This window comes from Papio anubis, chromosome 6 (assembly GCF_008728515.1).
Source record: "Papio anubis isolate 15944 chromosome 6, Panubis1.0, whole genome shotgun sequence".
NCBI lineage: Eukaryota > Metazoa > Chordata > Mammalia > Primates > Cercopithecidae > Papio > Papio anubis.
This window is the reverse complement of record NC_044981.1, coordinates 32,343,313-32,360,056: the sequence shown is the minus strand read 5'-3', so window position 1 is coordinate 32,360,056 and position 16,744 is coordinate 32,343,313. Positions and strand designations below refer to the sequence as shown.

General features: G+C 57.0%; 1 protein-coding gene across 7 annotated transcripts in view; it reads left to right on the top strand.

Moving 5' to 3' along the window:
• GRM4 (glutamate metabotropic receptor 4) overlaps positions 1-15,375 on the top strand; it is a 124,453-nt gene extending 109,078 nt beyond the window's left edge. For 6 of the 7 annotated variants that reach the window (XM_017957806.3, XM_021937145.2, XM_017957808.2 and 3 more), the window contains 3 exons: positions 774-1,709; positions 8,911-9,157; positions 14,395-15,375. In XM_017957806.3, coding sequence (XP_017813295.1) covers positions 774-1,709; positions 8,911-9,157; positions 14,395-14,444 — 1,233 coding nt within the window. In that variant the 3' untranslated portion in view covers positions 14,445-15,375. Of the gene's footprint in view, positions 1-773; positions 1,710-8,628; positions 8,854-8,910; positions 9,158-14,394 lie in introns of those variants that run through there. The other variant, XM_021937144.2, reaches the window with a different exon arrangement.
• Positions 15,376-16,744: the final 1,369 nt, after the last annotated feature.

The following is a 16,744-nucleotide window of genomic DNA, read 5'->3' as shown; positions in this document are numbered from 1 at the left end:
CTTTTGGGACTCTCGCTTTCCGGAATATTGTAGCATATTCAGTGGCGTGTGACAACACTCATGTGGCTCTGTTGCTCACAGCCATTGTGTCTTCAGGGACATGTAACTGTGCGTAGCACTAATTTAGAGCAAGATGTAAAGAAATGCTAGCCCCTGAGCACACATTAAGCACCCTCTGATTAAACTTTTGTTCGTTGCTCCCTGCTGAATCCAACTCCATGTGCTGTTTGGCAGAGGTGCCTTGGGCTGGGCCGTAGGGCAGCACATCTTCCACTCCAGTGTGCACAGGAATCAGCTGGGGGGTCTTGCTGCAACGCAGATTCTGAGTTAGTAGGTATGGGATGGTGCTGCAATTTGCCTTTCCAACAAGCTCCTGGGTGAGGCTGCTGCCGCCGCCCTGGGACCACTGAGTAGCAAGGCCTTAGGGGCTAAGAGTCAGGACTCCTGAGTTCTCTCTGCTCTGCCACTGTTGTTTCCTGTGACTCTAGGTTGTCACTACTGCTTTCTGGGCTCAGTTTCTTCATATGAATCTTGAGAGTTTCAGGTTCAATCAGGATTCCCTGTAGGTCAATTATGTCTGAGTTATGCCAGAGACCTTATTTAACTCCAGCTGTTAGATTCATTATGTCCCTGTGGGGTCCGGGCAGCTGAACTTTTAGCCAACTAGCTGGGTGATTTGAGTGTGGGGCTACAAGGTGCCACCACCCAGTAGGATGGTCCCAGGCACAGGGTGGCGTGTTCTGAGGCCTGCTCTACGGTACTGTCATTGCCAGATAGAGCGGATGCACTGGCCGGGGAGCGGGCAGCAGCTGCCCCGCTCCATCTGCAGCCTGCCCTGCCAGCCAGGTGAGCGGAAGAAGACAGTGAAGGGCATGCCTTGCTGCTGGCACTGCGAGCCTTGCACAGGGTACCAGTACCAGGTGGACCGCTACACCTGTAAGACGTGTCCCTACGACATGCGGCCCACGGAGAACCGCACGGGCTGCCGGCCCATCCCCATCATCAAGCTTGAGTGGGACTCACCCTGGGCAGTGCTGCCCCTCTTCCTGGCTGTGGTGGGCATCGCTGCCACGTTGTTTGTGGTGATCACCTTTGTACGCTACAATGACACGCCCATCGTCAAGGCCTCGGGCCGTGAACTGAGCTACGTGCTGCTGGCGGGCATCTTCCTGTGCTACGCCACCACCTTCCTCATGATTGCCGAGCCCGACCTTGGCACCTGCTCGCTGCGCCGAATCTTCCTGGGACTAGGGATGAGCATCAGCTACGCGGCCCTGCTCACCAAGACCAACCGCATCTACCGCATCTTCGAGCAGGGCAAGCGCTCAGTCAGTGCCCCACGATTCATCAGCCCTGCCTCGCAGCTGGCCATCACCTTCAGCCTCATCTCGCTGCAGCTGCTGGGCATCTGTGTGTGGTTTGTGGTGGACCCCTCCCACTCGGTGGTGGACTTCCAGGACCAGCGGACGCTGGACCCCCGCTTCGCCAGGGGTGTGCTCAAGTGCGACATCTCAGACCTGTCGCTCATCTGCCTTCTGGGCTACAGCATGCTGCTCATGGTCACATGCACCGTGTATGCCATCAAGACACGCGGCGTGCCCGAGACCTTCAATGAGGCCAAGCCCATTGGCTTCACCATGTACACCACCTGCATCGTCTGGCTGGCTTTCATCCCCATCTTCTTTGGCACCTCGCAGTCGGCCGACAAGGTGAGTGGTGGGGGCCGGGGGTGGACAGTGGGTGGGTGAGGGCAGTGAGCAGGGGACAGCCTCCTGAGGCTGGCTGGCCTCTCCCCTGCTCCAGAAATGCCTTCTTTCATGCCTCATTCTGACTTCTCTCCCAGTTGCAAGTTTTCTCTCTGGGTTCTGGGTTTTCTCTCCTCTTTCTCTGTTCGTGCCCCTCTCCCTCTTCTCTCTCCCTCTTTCTCTCTGTCTCGTATCTCCTTTTTTCTCTTCTCCTTCTGTCTCCTTCAGCCCCACTTCACTCCCTCTTTCCATCCTCCCCCGTTCTCCTTCTCCCCTCCTCCTCTCTCTCCCTGTCTCTCCATCCCTGCTGCCCCTACCCCATCTCCTTCCCTTCTTTCCTCCCCCTATTCTCTCACCCCTTCCCCTCCTCTCTGTATTAACCTGGGATGCCATCACCCCTTCCCCTCCTCTCTCTATCAGCCTGGGATGCCGTACCCTCCTTCACTCTTCATTCTTTTCTAGACTCCTTTCTCTTACCTCTCTCGCTACTCAACCCTGTCTTCCTTTTGGTTCACTCCTCTCTTCTCCCTCCTCCATCTAGCCCTCACAGGATCCCCATGGGACCCTTCCCCTCTCCCCAGCCCCAAGCTGCCCTGGGAGCCCAAAGACTAGGGGCTGGCAGAGGGCCTTTCCTTCCCTTGGCTGGAGTTGCAGAGTGGCTACCTCTGTCTCCTGTTGGCCTGTTCTGAGGACCTGGGCACACCCCAAGAGACCTGTATGCTTGGCTCCCATCCTAGTCCTGGTGCTGGCTGAGTGACTCGGGGGTTTTATCTTGAAGGACTGGGAGTCACTGAAGGCAGGGGCGTCAAGGTGAACCAAGGACCCCAGGTCTTGGTCTGATCTCCATGTATAAGTGTGGGATCTGGGCAAGTCAGTTGGCCTCCCTAGCCTCAGTTTCTTCATCAGTAAATTGGGGCCATGTCCCTTTCCCTGCAGTCCTTCCAGGTATTGTCACAATCACATGACACAATGGGTGCACAAACAGTTAATACAGTGTAAGGAGTGTGGCGCTGAGGAAGCCAGAGGAATGGGGAACGAGATCAGAGAGGTGACAGGCCAGATGGTGGCGATAACATTGGCTTTTACCACGAGTGAGAAGAGAGGCTGCTGCAGGCTTCTGAGCAGGTGATGGTGCTGTCTGATGTAGGTTGAAAAGGACCCCCTGGCTGCCAGGAGCAGCTGTGAGAAGGTCACTGTCATGCTCTGCAGGTGAGGGTGTCCCCAGCAGATGCAGTGGGGAGTGGGGGAGTCTGGGCCTGTCTGGAGACTGGCTGGCCAGGTTTCCAATGGATGGCATTGAGTGGGAGACCAGGAGAGAGTCAAGGAGAACACCATGCTTTGAGGCCTGAGCAATCAGGAAGGAAGGAGTTTCCCATGCTAAGGAAGAGAAGACAATGAGAGGAGCCTGTGAGGGGGCAGGAGAAGGGATCCTTTGGACATGCTAAGTTTGGGATGTTCATTAGACATCCAAATGCAGCTGCCAAGTCAGTGGTTGAATATAGGAGTCTGGAGTTCAGGGGCAAGTTCTGGGCTGGAGACATATCTGAGGAGTCGTCACCTTGAGGCTGGCATCTAAAGCTGTGAGCCCATGGCTGGGCATGGTGGCTCATGCCTGTAATCCCAGTACTTTGGGAGGCTGAGGCGGGTGGATCACCTGAGGTCAGGAGTTCGAGACCAGCCTGACCAACATGGTGAAACCCTGTCTCTAGTAAAAATACAAAAAAGTAGCCAGGCAAGGTGGCTTATGCTTGTAGTCCAGGCTATTCAGGAGGCTGAGGCAGGAGAAATGCTTGAACTTGGGAGACAGAGGTTGCAGTGAGCTGAGATTGCGACACTGCACTCCAGCCGGGGTGACAGAGTGAGACTTCATCTAAGGAAAGGAAAGGAGAGGAGAGGGGAGGGGAGGGGAGGGAAGGGAAAGGAGGGGAGGGGAGGGGAGCTGTGAGCACCAGTCTGAACTCCCAGGGATGCCTAGTTTTCAGTGAGGCAGCAGCCAAAGCTGCCATGGGATGGGGTGCTTGTCATGTGGAGACACTTTACCTAACGGCTGTTAGGCCCCATGGCAGCTGGTGAGGTCTCATCATCTCCTGCTTACAGATGAGGACAGAGGGGCACAGAGAGGGGGAGTGACTTGCCTTGGTGGCACAGCTGGACTTGACCCCACTTTGTCTAACATAGGAGCACCCCCCTCATCCTGAGCACACCCTTCCCCCCTGCAGCTCTGGGATACCTCACGCCCTGGGACTCCTTGGTAGGTGCCTACCTCTTTTCCAACAGCTCCTCAAGGGTCATCTTCCAATAGGGGTCCTGTGGGGGGCCCTAAGAGGTAGACCTTGGGGCTGGCAGTGAGTGCCCTAAGATCTGAGATCTGACACTGAGCCTGCTTCAGCAGGGGGATCCCACCTTGCATGTCTGAGCCAAGCAGCCGCCATGCAGCCACGGCGCCCAACCCGTGCTGTGAGCTGGGTCTCTGGCCTCCACCAGGCCTGCTGTGGGAGGCCCTCCTGCTGAGTGCACGTGCAGGCAGAGGCCCTCACGCCTCTCAGTGCTCATGGGCCTGTGGAGCCAGCGGGGAGGCCATCCCATACCCCAGGAGGCTGGCAGCTTGAGAAATTACCCTCAACAATACCAGGAGGCCTCTTCCCACACCTCCTCAGGGAGTGAAGGTACCTGGCTGGGAGGCCCACACGTGACGGTTAAGCCCCTCCCTCCACCTTGCCATAATTCCCCTGGCTGCCTTCCAGCAGCCCACTCCCCAGTGGGGTCCCTGTCATCCCAGGATATCAGGCCCTCTGGTCTCCAGATGTTGCAGCCCAGCCCCCCAACTCAGCCTTCCTACCCTTTGCAATCTCTCCAGGTGACCTACCAGCCTCTGATTCCTGCCTTTTTAGGAGGCTCCCCCAGCCAGCCGTGATGATGAAGGGAGTCCCTGAGATGATCAGTTCATAGGCCCAGAGAGGGACAGGGACTTGTCCCAGGTCATATGACAGGCTGGCCTCACACTGGGTGCTCTCTCCCTGATGTCCCAGGACATCGGACATATACCTCTCCCACTCTGGGCCTCTGAATGGGAGGGGGCAGAGGAGATGTGCTCTGAAGTTCCTGCAGTTCAGGCTACCAGGCTTCTTAGAGACTCAGGCAACCCGGGGCTGTGTCTGGGCCATGTCATGCCGAGTTGCAAGATGTCCCAGTGCAAGCTGCAGGTCTGGCTGCTAAGTGTGTGTGTTTGCATGTAGATCAAGCGGGGTGTGGCTGTTGTCAGGAGTTGTGGTGTGCCTGCAGAAGTGTGTGTGTCTAGACGTGTGTGTGCCTTTTTGTGCATGTACATGCTCAGTGGTGCATGTGTGGTGTGTGCACGGGTGTGTGCCCATGTGCATGCAGATTGAGTGGGGATGGGTTGATGGGTGTGCTGAGGGGTATGTAGCTGCTGGTGTGTGTATGGATGTGTAGGTTGAGTATATGTGCCCAGGAGTGTGCACACAGTGTGCAGATGTGTGAGTGCAAATGTTAGTGAGTGTGTGCAGGTGGATGTGTGTAAGTACATTTGTGTCTATGTATATGTGCCCATGTGTGAAGGTGTATGTGTGTGTGTGTGAGCCCAGCTGAGTCAGATGTAAGTGTGCAGCTGTGAGGTCAGGTGTATGTGTCAATGCAGGTATGTACGTGTATATTGATGTGTGTGTGTGAGCAGGCATGCATGTATGCACACACGCACTTGCACACTCCCCGAGGGTTCAGGTGCTGGCACAGAGTGAAGCTGTCTGTGCCGCTCTGGTGAGCAGGCGGCTGGATTTCCCAGCCTTAGCCCGGATTTCCAGGGCTTAACACTGCAGCCATTTGGCATTACACTGAGCGGGCTTTCTCCACTACGTGGGGTTACTGCTCAGTCATGCTTGGGTGGGATGTGGCTGCAGAGGCAATCAGGGTGTGGGGAAGTTTATTTGTCTGGTTTTTACAGATTCGGAGGATCTTGGTTCCTATCAGGGTCAGCCTGCAGAAGCACAAGGCAGGCAGAGCTCCTTGGTGCCCCCACCGGGGCCCCTCAAACCCTGTACCCCCAGGTCTAGCACGAAAGCAGGAAATTCATCATCCACATCTACAGCTGCTCCTTCCTGCGCCCTTTCCTTACCCCAGGTGTCCTCTGCCCTCCTGCATCCAACTCAGCTCAGACAAGCTCCTTCACTGTGGGGAGCACATGACTAGTGAGGTTGAATGCAGGATTCCTCACGGAGGACGGAGTGCAGTGGGGGCCCATCCACACAGGGGAGCAGGGATGATGGGAGTTCAGGCACCAGCGGGCTAAGAGGCGGGTGGGTGAGAGAGGAGGGGAGATCATAGCCCGAAGGCCGCCTCTCACTCTGCCTCCCTTTAAGACCTTCTTGGTGCCTGGGTTCAGCCCCTCAGGAGTGCCTGCTGGGGTCTAGACCACTGTTTCTCTGATAAGGGTTAACCTGCTACCACCTCCTGGTGGCCATGTGTGCCTTCACAGAATAGGGCTCCAGAAACAATGTCTGAGCCAGAGGCAGGTTCCCATGGTGGGGCTCAAATTCCACACCCTGGGGCAAGGATCGGAACTGGCGGTGTACAGGGCCCCAGCTTCTGCTGTGTACAGGGCCTACCTCCCAGCTGGGGATGGCTACAGGAGCCCCCAGGGCCCATGCTGGGAGGGAGGGTTCTGATCTGTTTATTTCCCTTGAATTTTGTTTGCAGAAAGGCTCCTAGGCTGAAAAACAAAATAGAACAGAACACCAATGACTGTGCCCATGTGTTCAGAGTTGACTATATCATTTTCAGCGCCCAGCACAAAATGGAAACGCAGAGCCCACTGTTCAGAAATTATCCACAATTCAATATGGTGGCAGCAGGACCTTAAACCGAGAGCTAGGCACAGGCCCCTGGGTGAGTGCACAGGTTGTGCACTCAGCGCTGGCCCTGCCTGTGTTCATGGAGGGGCGTCTGGTGCCCAAAGAGGGGAGGAAACTTGTTAACATCCCACGGTGGGCTGGGGCAGAGTAGAATCTGGAACCCAGGACACTGACCCTCAGCATAGAACTGTGTCCCCTGCAAGTGTTCCTCTGCCCAGAGGAGGGCCTCTATCCCTGGTCCCACCAACTCCATGTGGGCCCAATTGCACTCCACCCATCAACAAGGAGCAAAGGGTCTAAGATGGGGGTCTCACCTGGAACACAACCCCTATTCCCAAGAACCCCTAGTGTGAGAGGAGAGCCAGCCCTGCCCTCAGGGAACTCTGATGTAATGAGGGAGAGGGAGACACACCTTGTCCCCAGGGAACTCCCAGTCCCATGGTGAAGACCCAGATGACAAGCCTCTTCTCCATTAGCCCGAGACTCTATGATATTCCCAAGCATCTGTTTTAATGCTCTGGAGCCTGTTCCTGCCCTCTCACTCTGGCCACCAGCCCCATCTCGGGCGGGAGAGGTGTCCAGCATGCCCCCGCTGGCTGGTCATGACCTTTCCCTCCAGGAGAGCTCCGTGCCCACGGGTGAGAGTTAAGTGGTGTCTGAGGATGGAGGCCTGTCTGTGTCTGGAGGGGCGCGTGCTCACCGGGGGACAGGCTTTCATTTCCCCTGGGCCTGTGACATTTTCCTGAACCAGTGGCCGCGCTCGGCCTCCTTCCCCTCGGAGCTCTGCCTGACCTGGGCCACACCAGCCTGGAGGCTGCACTTTGAGGAGTGTCAGCGCCTTGGCTTGGGCACATCATGGCTGTCCGGTCATGCCTCCGTGTCCCCCATGTCTCTTCTCCTCAGTTTCACCTCAGTGCCTGCAGTCACTAAAAGCAAGTTCCACATGGCTTCACAGTCTGTGCTTGGGGTACCCTCATGGTTTAGGTGAGGTAGCTGCTTTTATCCCATTACACTGAGGGAAAAACAGGCCCACAGAAGGGCAGGATTCTCCTTTTAGGCCCTACAGCTTCTCCAGTCCCTCTCCCAAAGGTGGGAAACCCAGGACAGGGTGGCTGGAAATGAAGGTCATCCCATCCAGTGTCATGAGGCATTTATAGAGGGGTGTGCAAGGGACAGGGAGGAATATAAGAACTGGAAAACCTGGTCCTTACACGGGGGGTACTGCCAGATGAGGCCAGGGCCCCTATGCCTTCAGGAAACAACTCCAGACCTGTGTCCACACTGCCGGTCTGGGTAGAAGAAACGAACGGTGTCATGGGGGCCCATAGAGTTGGGGGTCAGGAAAGGCTTCCTGGAGGAGGTGACACATCAGCCACGTACCAGGGCAGGACCCAGGCCCAGAAAGCAGATTTGGGGAAGAGCATTTCCTGCTTCCTTCGTGCCCAGACCCAGGAGGCCTAGCCTGGGTCTCCTTTGGTCCCACCTTGGCTGAGGTGGTTCAGAGGGGCGGCTGAGGCCTGGAGGACCTGGAGGAAGGGAGAGGCAGGGAGGGGAATCCCAGACAGGGACAGTGGGAATTGCCGAGCCCTGCCTGGAAGGCCCTACTATTGTAAAATGGATTATCCGACACCCAGATTAATGGGCTTTCATTTTGCTAAACATCTGTCACCGTTAGTGCTGGTGAACGAGCATGAAATGAGCTCTGACTGCTGCCACCACCGTATCGCGATGGGTGCTGGGGATCCCATGCTCTGCACTGGGGACCATTGGGGGGCAGTCATTGAATGGGGGTCTGAGGGGCTGTGACGTGGCCACTGGGTGTTGTTCCAAAGCACCAAGGGGTGCTCCTGTCACCCTCAGCCTTGAGAAGGGCCGGCTGCGGTCTCCTGAGAGCCTCTCCTCAGGCACGCCTCCTCCACATAGCAAATAACAGCAGTAACCTGAATTGGCACTTACCATGTGCCAGATGTTTTCCACACTTTTAAAACATTTATTAAGTCACTTAATTCTCACAACAGCTGTAGGAGGTAAGGACTATCATTATCATGCCCATATTATACATGAGGAAACTGAGGCACGAGGACGTGACGTGTCCGATATCACACAGCTGGAAGTAGTGAGCCAAGATTTGAATGCAGAAACCCTGGTCTGCAGTCCCAGCTCCAAGCCACGACTCCCTTCTGCCTGAAGGCAGCGGGATGCAGGGTGGGGTCCCCAGGTGCGTCTCTGGGTGGGAACTGGCGGAGGTCAGGGCTCACACGGGGTGGAGCCTGCTCTGATGCCGCCCTGCCCTCCGCCAGCTGTACATCCAGACGACGACGCTGACCGTCTCGGTGAGTCTGAGCGCCTCGGTATCCCTGGGAATGCTCTACATGCCCAAGGTCTACATCATCCTCTTCCACCCGGAGCAGAACGTGCCCAAGCGCAAGCGCAGCCTCAAAGCCGTGGTCACGGCGGCCACCATGTCCAACAAGTTCACTCAGAAGGGCAACTTCCGGCCCAACGGCGAGGCCAAGTCTGAGCTCTGCGAGAACCTCGAGGCCCCAGGTGAGTGCCTGGTCCCGTTCCGCCCCCCTCGGGCCCCAGGCTCCGCTCCTTTTGCAGCAGGTCGGCTGAGCTCCTGCCCCACCCCGCCGCTCCCTACCCCGATGCCCCATCCTGGGAGGCGGTGGGGGACACTGGGGGAACCCTGAGGCTACAGGTGGGAGCCAGCCTCTCAGGGAGAGCCCTGAGGCACTACATTAGAGCCGGTTCTGTCCTGCCCCTCCTGGTGGCCTGGAGAGAACCTCAAGGTTTCCCCAGCCTGTGCCCTAGCAGCACCCTTCGAGGCATCTGTGCCCCACCCCAAGGCAGGCCACCAGGGGGCGCCTGGGCCCTGAGGGTGAGCGGGACCCCAGGATTTCCCTGTGCTGGGGCACGGGTCTCCATCTGTGCCCTTTCAGCCCCTCTGGGAGAAGGGGTCGTCCCAGGGGACCTGCACACTGGCCCTTTGGTAACCTGGTTGGGTGGGAGTGGCCCTGGGCAGCTGTAACACCCAGCTTGGCTTTGTTCGGCCACCCCCTAGCAGGCACCTGGGCAATAGGGATCCGGGACATGAACTGGCCAGGACCGGTGAGTGAGGGTAGGGTGAGGCAGAGGGACCTACAGAACTGCCTAGCGGTGCTCAGGTAGCCGCCTGTCTGGGGGACTGTCTGAGGAGACCCAGCAGGAGAGGGTCATCCTTTGTGGTGGGGGAGGGCACCAGGCAGGGACCTCGGCGGCTGAGGGGCAGGCCTGCAGTCTGGAGCTGGCCAGGACAGGTCCCTTCAGGGCTGGTTACAGAGCAGTGCCACCATCTTTGCCAACTCCCCTCTTCCTCAGAGATCTGCCTGTGCTCCCCTGTTGTGGAGAGTATACCAGCTTCTGACACCCTCCCCTCTCTGATCAACGCCCCTTATGCCTGTGTGTTCCCTTTCCCTGCCCTGTGACCTCTGGTTCTTTCCAGTCCTCCTCCTCCCCATAGAACACCAGCTTCTCCCCACCTACGACTCTGGGGTTCCCTTCAGGTGTCATGCTGGCCCCCATACAGAGCAGGGAAGGAACAGAGGGGCCCATGGGACTCCTACCTTTGGCCTTCCATGTCTACCTGGATGTCCAGAAACCCCAGATGAAGCCCTGACCAGGCCTTTCTGCCTGACTGGGGACCTCGTCCCCGCTTCAGTTTTCCTCCTTCCCGTGGAGACCTCCCTTCTCAGGTCCCGGGTCCCGTTCCCTCCAGGCCCCCTCTCTGCTGCGTGCAAGAGCAGGTCTGTCAGATGCGCTTTTCCCCAGTGCTCCTGAGAGTTAGTGGGTATTAGCCTCTCCTGGAGGTGACACCCTGACCTCAAAGGGTGACACCGTGGGTGCTGTGACAGGGCAGAGGGCCCCATAAAGGGTGGGGCCCTCACGGAGAGCTCTGATGGCTCAGTACTGGTCCTCTGCCTCTGCTCCAGCCAGTCACCTGGGAACATGGGACAATTACTCACTCCTGCCAGAGAAGGAGGGGTGTGGAGGCCTGGGGAGGGAGACCCTGTATCCCCAGGTCCCTGCTTCCTGCCCAGAGGAGCCTGGGGGCCTCCAGGCTGTGGAGCAGCCCCCACGGGGCTCAATTCCAGCTGCTCTGGGGTTGGGAGGGACCGAGGGGTCTGTGGTCACCAGACCCCCTGCAGGCCTTGGCATCCTCCGCCCTGAAAATCTTAGGGGCTTCCATGGTAGGGAAGTTAGGGAGCCCCTCTCCCTACCTCCTATGTGAAGGCCAGTGGCCAGCACCCTGTGCCCCCACTGTCTCTCAGCTCAGTGACAACAGAGGCCATGGAGGCACCGGGCAGGAGCCAGGTGATAATTCTGGGGGCAGCCGGACGGTGGGGGTGTGAGCAGGAGGAGTGGAAAGGTGTCACTCCTGTGGAACAGGGACATTTTTCACTCTGTCACTGGCAGGCTACGTATCTTTAAACAAACAACAGAATAAATAATTCAGGGGCCTGATTGCAGGCAGACTGGGTGCGGAGACAAGGGGCGACAAATGGGGGCTGTCAACTGGCGCCTAGCACTGCCTGGCTAATTGTTATCTGCGCCTCCGGCAACTGAAAACCAGCAGCCAGGGCCTGTGGTCAGCACCGGGTGGGCTCAGGGCCTCGGCCCGTACCCCTCGGCCTTCCCCTCATACTGAGAGTGTGCCGGGGGTGTTGCTGTCCCTATCCGGTCCCCGCTGCTGGAGTAATTCCAGCCCTGTCCTTCTGCCCAGCATGCTGCAGGATTTAAAGAGTGTTTCTGTTCACCTCTTGGCTGACCCCACGTGGTGTTTATTATCACCCCATCTTACAGATGAGAGAATCTCGGCTCTGAGAAGGTCAGTTTGTTAGAAGGGCCACATGGCAGATGTTGAGATTCCCCCATAGCATTGCAGGCAGGACTGGACCCCAAGTTTCCTGACTTCTGGCCAGAGCCTTTCCCTTGGAGCCTCACTGTTAGCTTGTGGGGGCCCTGGGCAGACTCACGGCTCCCGTTTTCCAGATGGTGAGACTGAGGCTTGGGTGAAGTTCTCCCCAGCTTCTGGAACCTGTGAGCTGGGTTTTCTAGGGCAGACAGGTGGGGCATTAGAGGAGAGCAGAGGCCCTGCGGTCCTTCCTCTCCACACTTTCTCTAGTCTGCAGCTGCCACTGCTGCCCCTCAGCTGCCCTCAGGCTTGCATCCCCTGCAGTCAATGGAGATTTTGTTGTGGCTGCTGAGAGTTTTTTTCACCTCTGAACCAGGAGCTGCTGGGTTTTACAGGCTTGGAAGCTGAGTTTTATCAGTTCCCCCAGGGGGTGACGGAACCCTGGGAAGTTGATTCTCACCAGCCTGGCCTGCTGTGATTCACATAGCCACTGCTGCTCTTTTTCTGACCATGGGGGATAGAATGGAGTGAAGATGTTGGGGGCAGTTGGAAGCCCCTCAGGAGAAGTAGTTTAGGCAAAAAGACCACTTGCTGAAGTTACAGGCAGGGAAACTGAGACCCAGCAAAGAAGGGGAAGAGCTGCCTGAGGCTCAGAGAGAGTGTGAGGCCGCCCTGCAACTAGAATCTCAGTTCCTGCCCTCAGGGTGCTGATCTGCGCTGATCTCCCTCTCACACCTCCTGCCATCCCAGACCACCTCCTGGATGCTGCCCCCCCGAAACGGACCTTGACCTGTCCTGTGGTCCCTCTGCCCTCTGCCCTCTTGGTCATCCAGAACCCTGGAAGGTCATGGGTCCTTTCAGAGGTGAAGGTGGGAATTCTTCATGAGCTGTAAGGTGTCATGCTGTGTTCTTATTCTTTTTTTGGATGTTGTGGCACCATTTTCTTCCATTGGCAGCTATCCAGGTAGCACCTAAACCTTGAAACTTGCCCACCACCATCCGGCTAAGTGATTCTTCATCATCTGCTTGAATTTTTCTGTTGACAGGGAGCTCATAGGCCACTGGCTCCACTCAACTCTGGCCAGGAGAAAGTTCTTCCTTTAATTGAACAGAACTCTGACCTTCATGCCTCCCTACTGGTCCCATGGTGGACCCCTCTGCTCACCCCGTCCCCAACCAGTTTGCTTCTTCCACATGTGATAGACTGATAGTTGGACACCAAACTCCTGCCTGTGTTAGTGGGCTTCCAGTTACACTGCTGTGACAAAGAGGTCCCAGAACTGAGCAGCTCAAATCAGACAGATGTTTGTTTCTCTCTGCCGTAATAAGACATCATGGGTGGGTGGGAGTGGGGACCCAGGATCTTTCCATCTTGTTGCTCCATTGGCTCCCTGAAGATTGAGGCTAGATGACCTCAATGGTTGTTCTGCTCATGGAAGGGAAAAGAGAAGAAGCATGGGGGAAAGACCCATTTTAATTGAATGACATGGGAGCTGCACACAGTCCTTCCATGTGTATTTCATGAGGAAGAACGCAGTCAGGTAAGGCCTCACCTAGCTGCAAGGGAGGCTGGGAAACCTAGTCCTTCAGAGTCATGTGCCCAGTGAAATAGGGGAGAGAGGACTGGGGGGACAATTTGCAGACCACCACACTTGTCCCCCAGTTTCCTCTTCTCCAGATGACCCTGGCTGAGTCTGGCAGATGTGCCTCCTTTTTGAGCCAACAGATCCCGACCGATAGTCAGGGCAGCTTTAGGACAAAGGGCAGCTGGTTTCTCCCACCCACTGCTTCTCTCCACACTCGTGGATCAGCCCCTGCCCCAGGCAGCAATACTGCCCTGATTACCACCACTGAGCCAGCTCCCAGGCCACTGAGGGAGGGCCTAAACCCTGGCTGAACAGGACAAAACCAAGGGTCTGGCCAGGCCCCTCACCCCTCTGGCCTTAGTTCCTCATCTGTCAAGTTGGGTGATGCTTCATTGGCTGCCTCACTAGGCTGCTGTGGGGTCTGCACTCTGGAGGGGTGGGGGACACTCACACTGCTCATGAGAGCTGCTGGCATCACTCAGCTATGGACAGGAATGGGAGATACCCCGATGTACCACCCCAGTCCCAGGGTGGAGTAAGGGCCAGAGGGACAGGGGCAGATAAGGGGGGCTCAAGACTGAGGGAGACAGGGGCACCGAGAAGTAGAAAGGGTGGATGCTCAGAGGGCCCTGGGGATCCGGGGGACTTGTGTTTCCTTGGGTGTGGGGCAGAGTGCTGAGTCAATTGCATGCCTCAGTTTCTAGCCATGCATGGCCCCACTCTGGTTTTCATTATTTATTTCCTCTATCCCTGTTCCTCACTCTCTTCCCCTAGGCCACCGTTCTAATTTAATGTATATTCCTTACATGTGCGCATCCAAATTGCGTGTGGTTGAACTTCTGAAAGACTTCCCTTTGATAATATTTTAAGGTTATATGATGTCATAAAAAAAGGTTTCTTTTGAAGTGTGGTAGAATTAGGAGGTGGCAGGGGCCCCATGCTGGGGAGCCCCTCACACGGGAGTGGGGTTTGGGGAGGGAATGCTAGAGGAAGGAGTCATCTCTAGAGTAAAAAGGGAAGAGGAAAGGCATTCCAGGCAAGCAGCCCAGTCCGGCAAAGGCGTGGAGGTGCGAAACATGGGCCCAGTCCCTGGATGAGGAGCTGGGAACAGCAGGAGAAGCAAGCGGATGGGCCAGGCGGGGCCGGTGCAGTTTGGGGCAATGTTGGTAGCTCAGCTCAGGACTGGATGCCATGAGAGGTGGGGAGCTATGGTAGGTTCTTGTGCAGGGTTATGCCCGTGTGGAAGGAGAGTTTGAGAAAAGCAGCCCCTGACTCCTGGGTACCCCTGGTCTCTCTCCTTCCAGCGCTGGCCACCAAACAGACTTACGTCACTTATACCAACCATGCAATCTAGCGAGGCCATGGAGCTGAGCAGCAGGAGGAGCCGTGACCCTGTGGATGGTGCGTTGGGCCAGGGCCACACCCAAGGGCCCAGCTGATGTCTTGCCTGCCCGTGGGCACCCACGGATGTGGCTTGGTGCTGAGGACAGCAGAGCCTCCGGCCGTCACTGCTGGCAGCCTGGGCAAGCTGGGTGAGCGACAGGAGCACGAGGGGCCGGGGCAGTGCCAGGCTACCACAAGAACCTGCATCTTGGACCATTGCCCCTCCCGGCCCCAAACCACAGGGGCTCAGGCCGTGTGGGCCCCAGTGCTAGATCTTTCCCTCCCTTCGTCTCTGTTTGTGCTGTTGGCGACCCCTCTGTCTGTCTCCAGCCCTGTCTTTCTGTTCTCTTATCTCTTTGTTTCACCTTTTGCCTCTCTGGTGTCCCCGGCTGCTTGTGCTCTTGGCCTTTTCTGTGTCTCCTTTCTGGCTCTTGCCTCTGCCTCCTCTCCCTCATCCTCTTTGTCCTCAGCTCCTCATGCTTTCTTGGGTCCCACCTGTGTCACTTTTCTGCCATTTTCTTTCCTGTTCTCCTCTGCTTCATTCTTGTCCAGCCGTTGCTCCCCTCTCCCTGCCACCCTTCCCCAGCTCACCAAACCTTACATGTTGCAAAAGAGAAAAAAAGAAAAAAAAATCAAAACACAAAAAAGCCAAAAGAAAAACAAATCTTGAGTGTGTTGCCAAGTGCTGCGTCCTCCTAGTGGCCTCTGTGTGTCCCTGTGGCCCGCAGCGCCTGCCCCGCCCGTCTGCCATGTGTCCTGCCCGCCTGCCCGCCTGCCCCTCCTGCCGACCACACGGAGTTCAGTGCCTGGGTGTTTGGTGATGGTTATTGATGACAATGTGTAGCGCATGATTGTTTTTATACCAAGAACATTTCTAATAAAAATAAACACCTGGTTTTGCACCTGGGCTCCACATCCACTGAGGGTCCTGCCATGGGACCACAGGCTCAGCCTGCAGCTGGAGGGCCTGGACCTAGAGGGAAGCGGGAAATGGGCTCTGGAGACCCAGGGCTTGGGGGCTGTGGAGACTGTTCCCTGGGCTGGGATCTAGTGTGCTGTGGAGGGGCCAGATTTCCAGGTAAAGGGCAGGGACATTGCAGGAAATTCCAGGAATCGGCACCTAGTAGTTCCCTAGTTAGGGGGGATGCTCTGTCCCCAGCCCTGGGATGGTAACATTTCTGCCTTGCCTGTCCTCTGTCTCACACCCCTCACACCTGGGACTGCCCTTCCATCCCTGCCCCCATAACCTGCGCCTCTCTCCTTCCAGCCAGGAAGTCCTCTTCTTGAGAAGTTAACTTCCGGGGCTGCCAGCACTCACAGCCATCCCTTCCTGCTTCTGTTGTCTCCAGGCTCGGGTGCTAAGATGATGTGTGTCTGTTGTGAAGATCAGTGTGTTGTATGTGTCCATGTGGGCCCACAAGTGCACGGCACAGGCATGGCCGTGTGGCTGTGTTGGCTGCGTGTCTGTGTGCACGCCCAGCGCGTCCATGCACATGCGTGTCTGTCTTGTTTGAGTGTCTGGTCTTCTGTTTGGGTCCCGGTGGCTCGTGTGGATTCCTGTCTCAGGCCCATGGCGAGTGTTCACCGCAGCTGGCTTCCCTGGCAGGTTGGGAGGTGGGAAACAGGAACACTTAGGGGCTGGGCTCTGGCTGGGGTAAATTATAGAGCCAGCGACACAATGGGGCCATAGGCAGCAGCTGGAGCCCGGGCTGCCTGTACCTCCCCCTCCTGCCCCGCCCCTGTCCTGCCCCGCCCCCAGGTCCTGCACCCCCTCCCACCTCCAGGCTAGCTGACAGCACTGTGGAGCACAGTGGAAGGGACTGGAGGAACCCTGGGCAGGGGGCCAGGCAAGGACAGGGTATGAGGGTGTGTGTAGGGGTGAGGCTGGGACACTGAATTATGCCAGGTATCATGTCTTCTCCATCAGCCCACTCTTACTTCTGGCCTGGGCATCTCACACACCTGTGTGTAGGAAATCTCTTCTTCCCTGGGATCTGTGTGCAGCACCTAGTAGATGCTCAGTAAGTGTCTGTGTGAGGGACGGAGACAGGAAAGGAGTGCCTCACTGATCATCTTGCAGAAGGTTCCTAAGACCTCTGCCCAGGAAGGATTCCACCCAGTGCTCCAGCCCGGTCAGGCAGAACTAGGTTGCCAGATCAAGGGTATCTGCCGAAAGCTTCTAGGGCAGTGGGGGTGGGGTGGGGGTGGGGTGAGGGGTAGGGATGGGGAATGCAGAAGAGGGTACAACCAGCTCTCCCCCAGGATGACTCT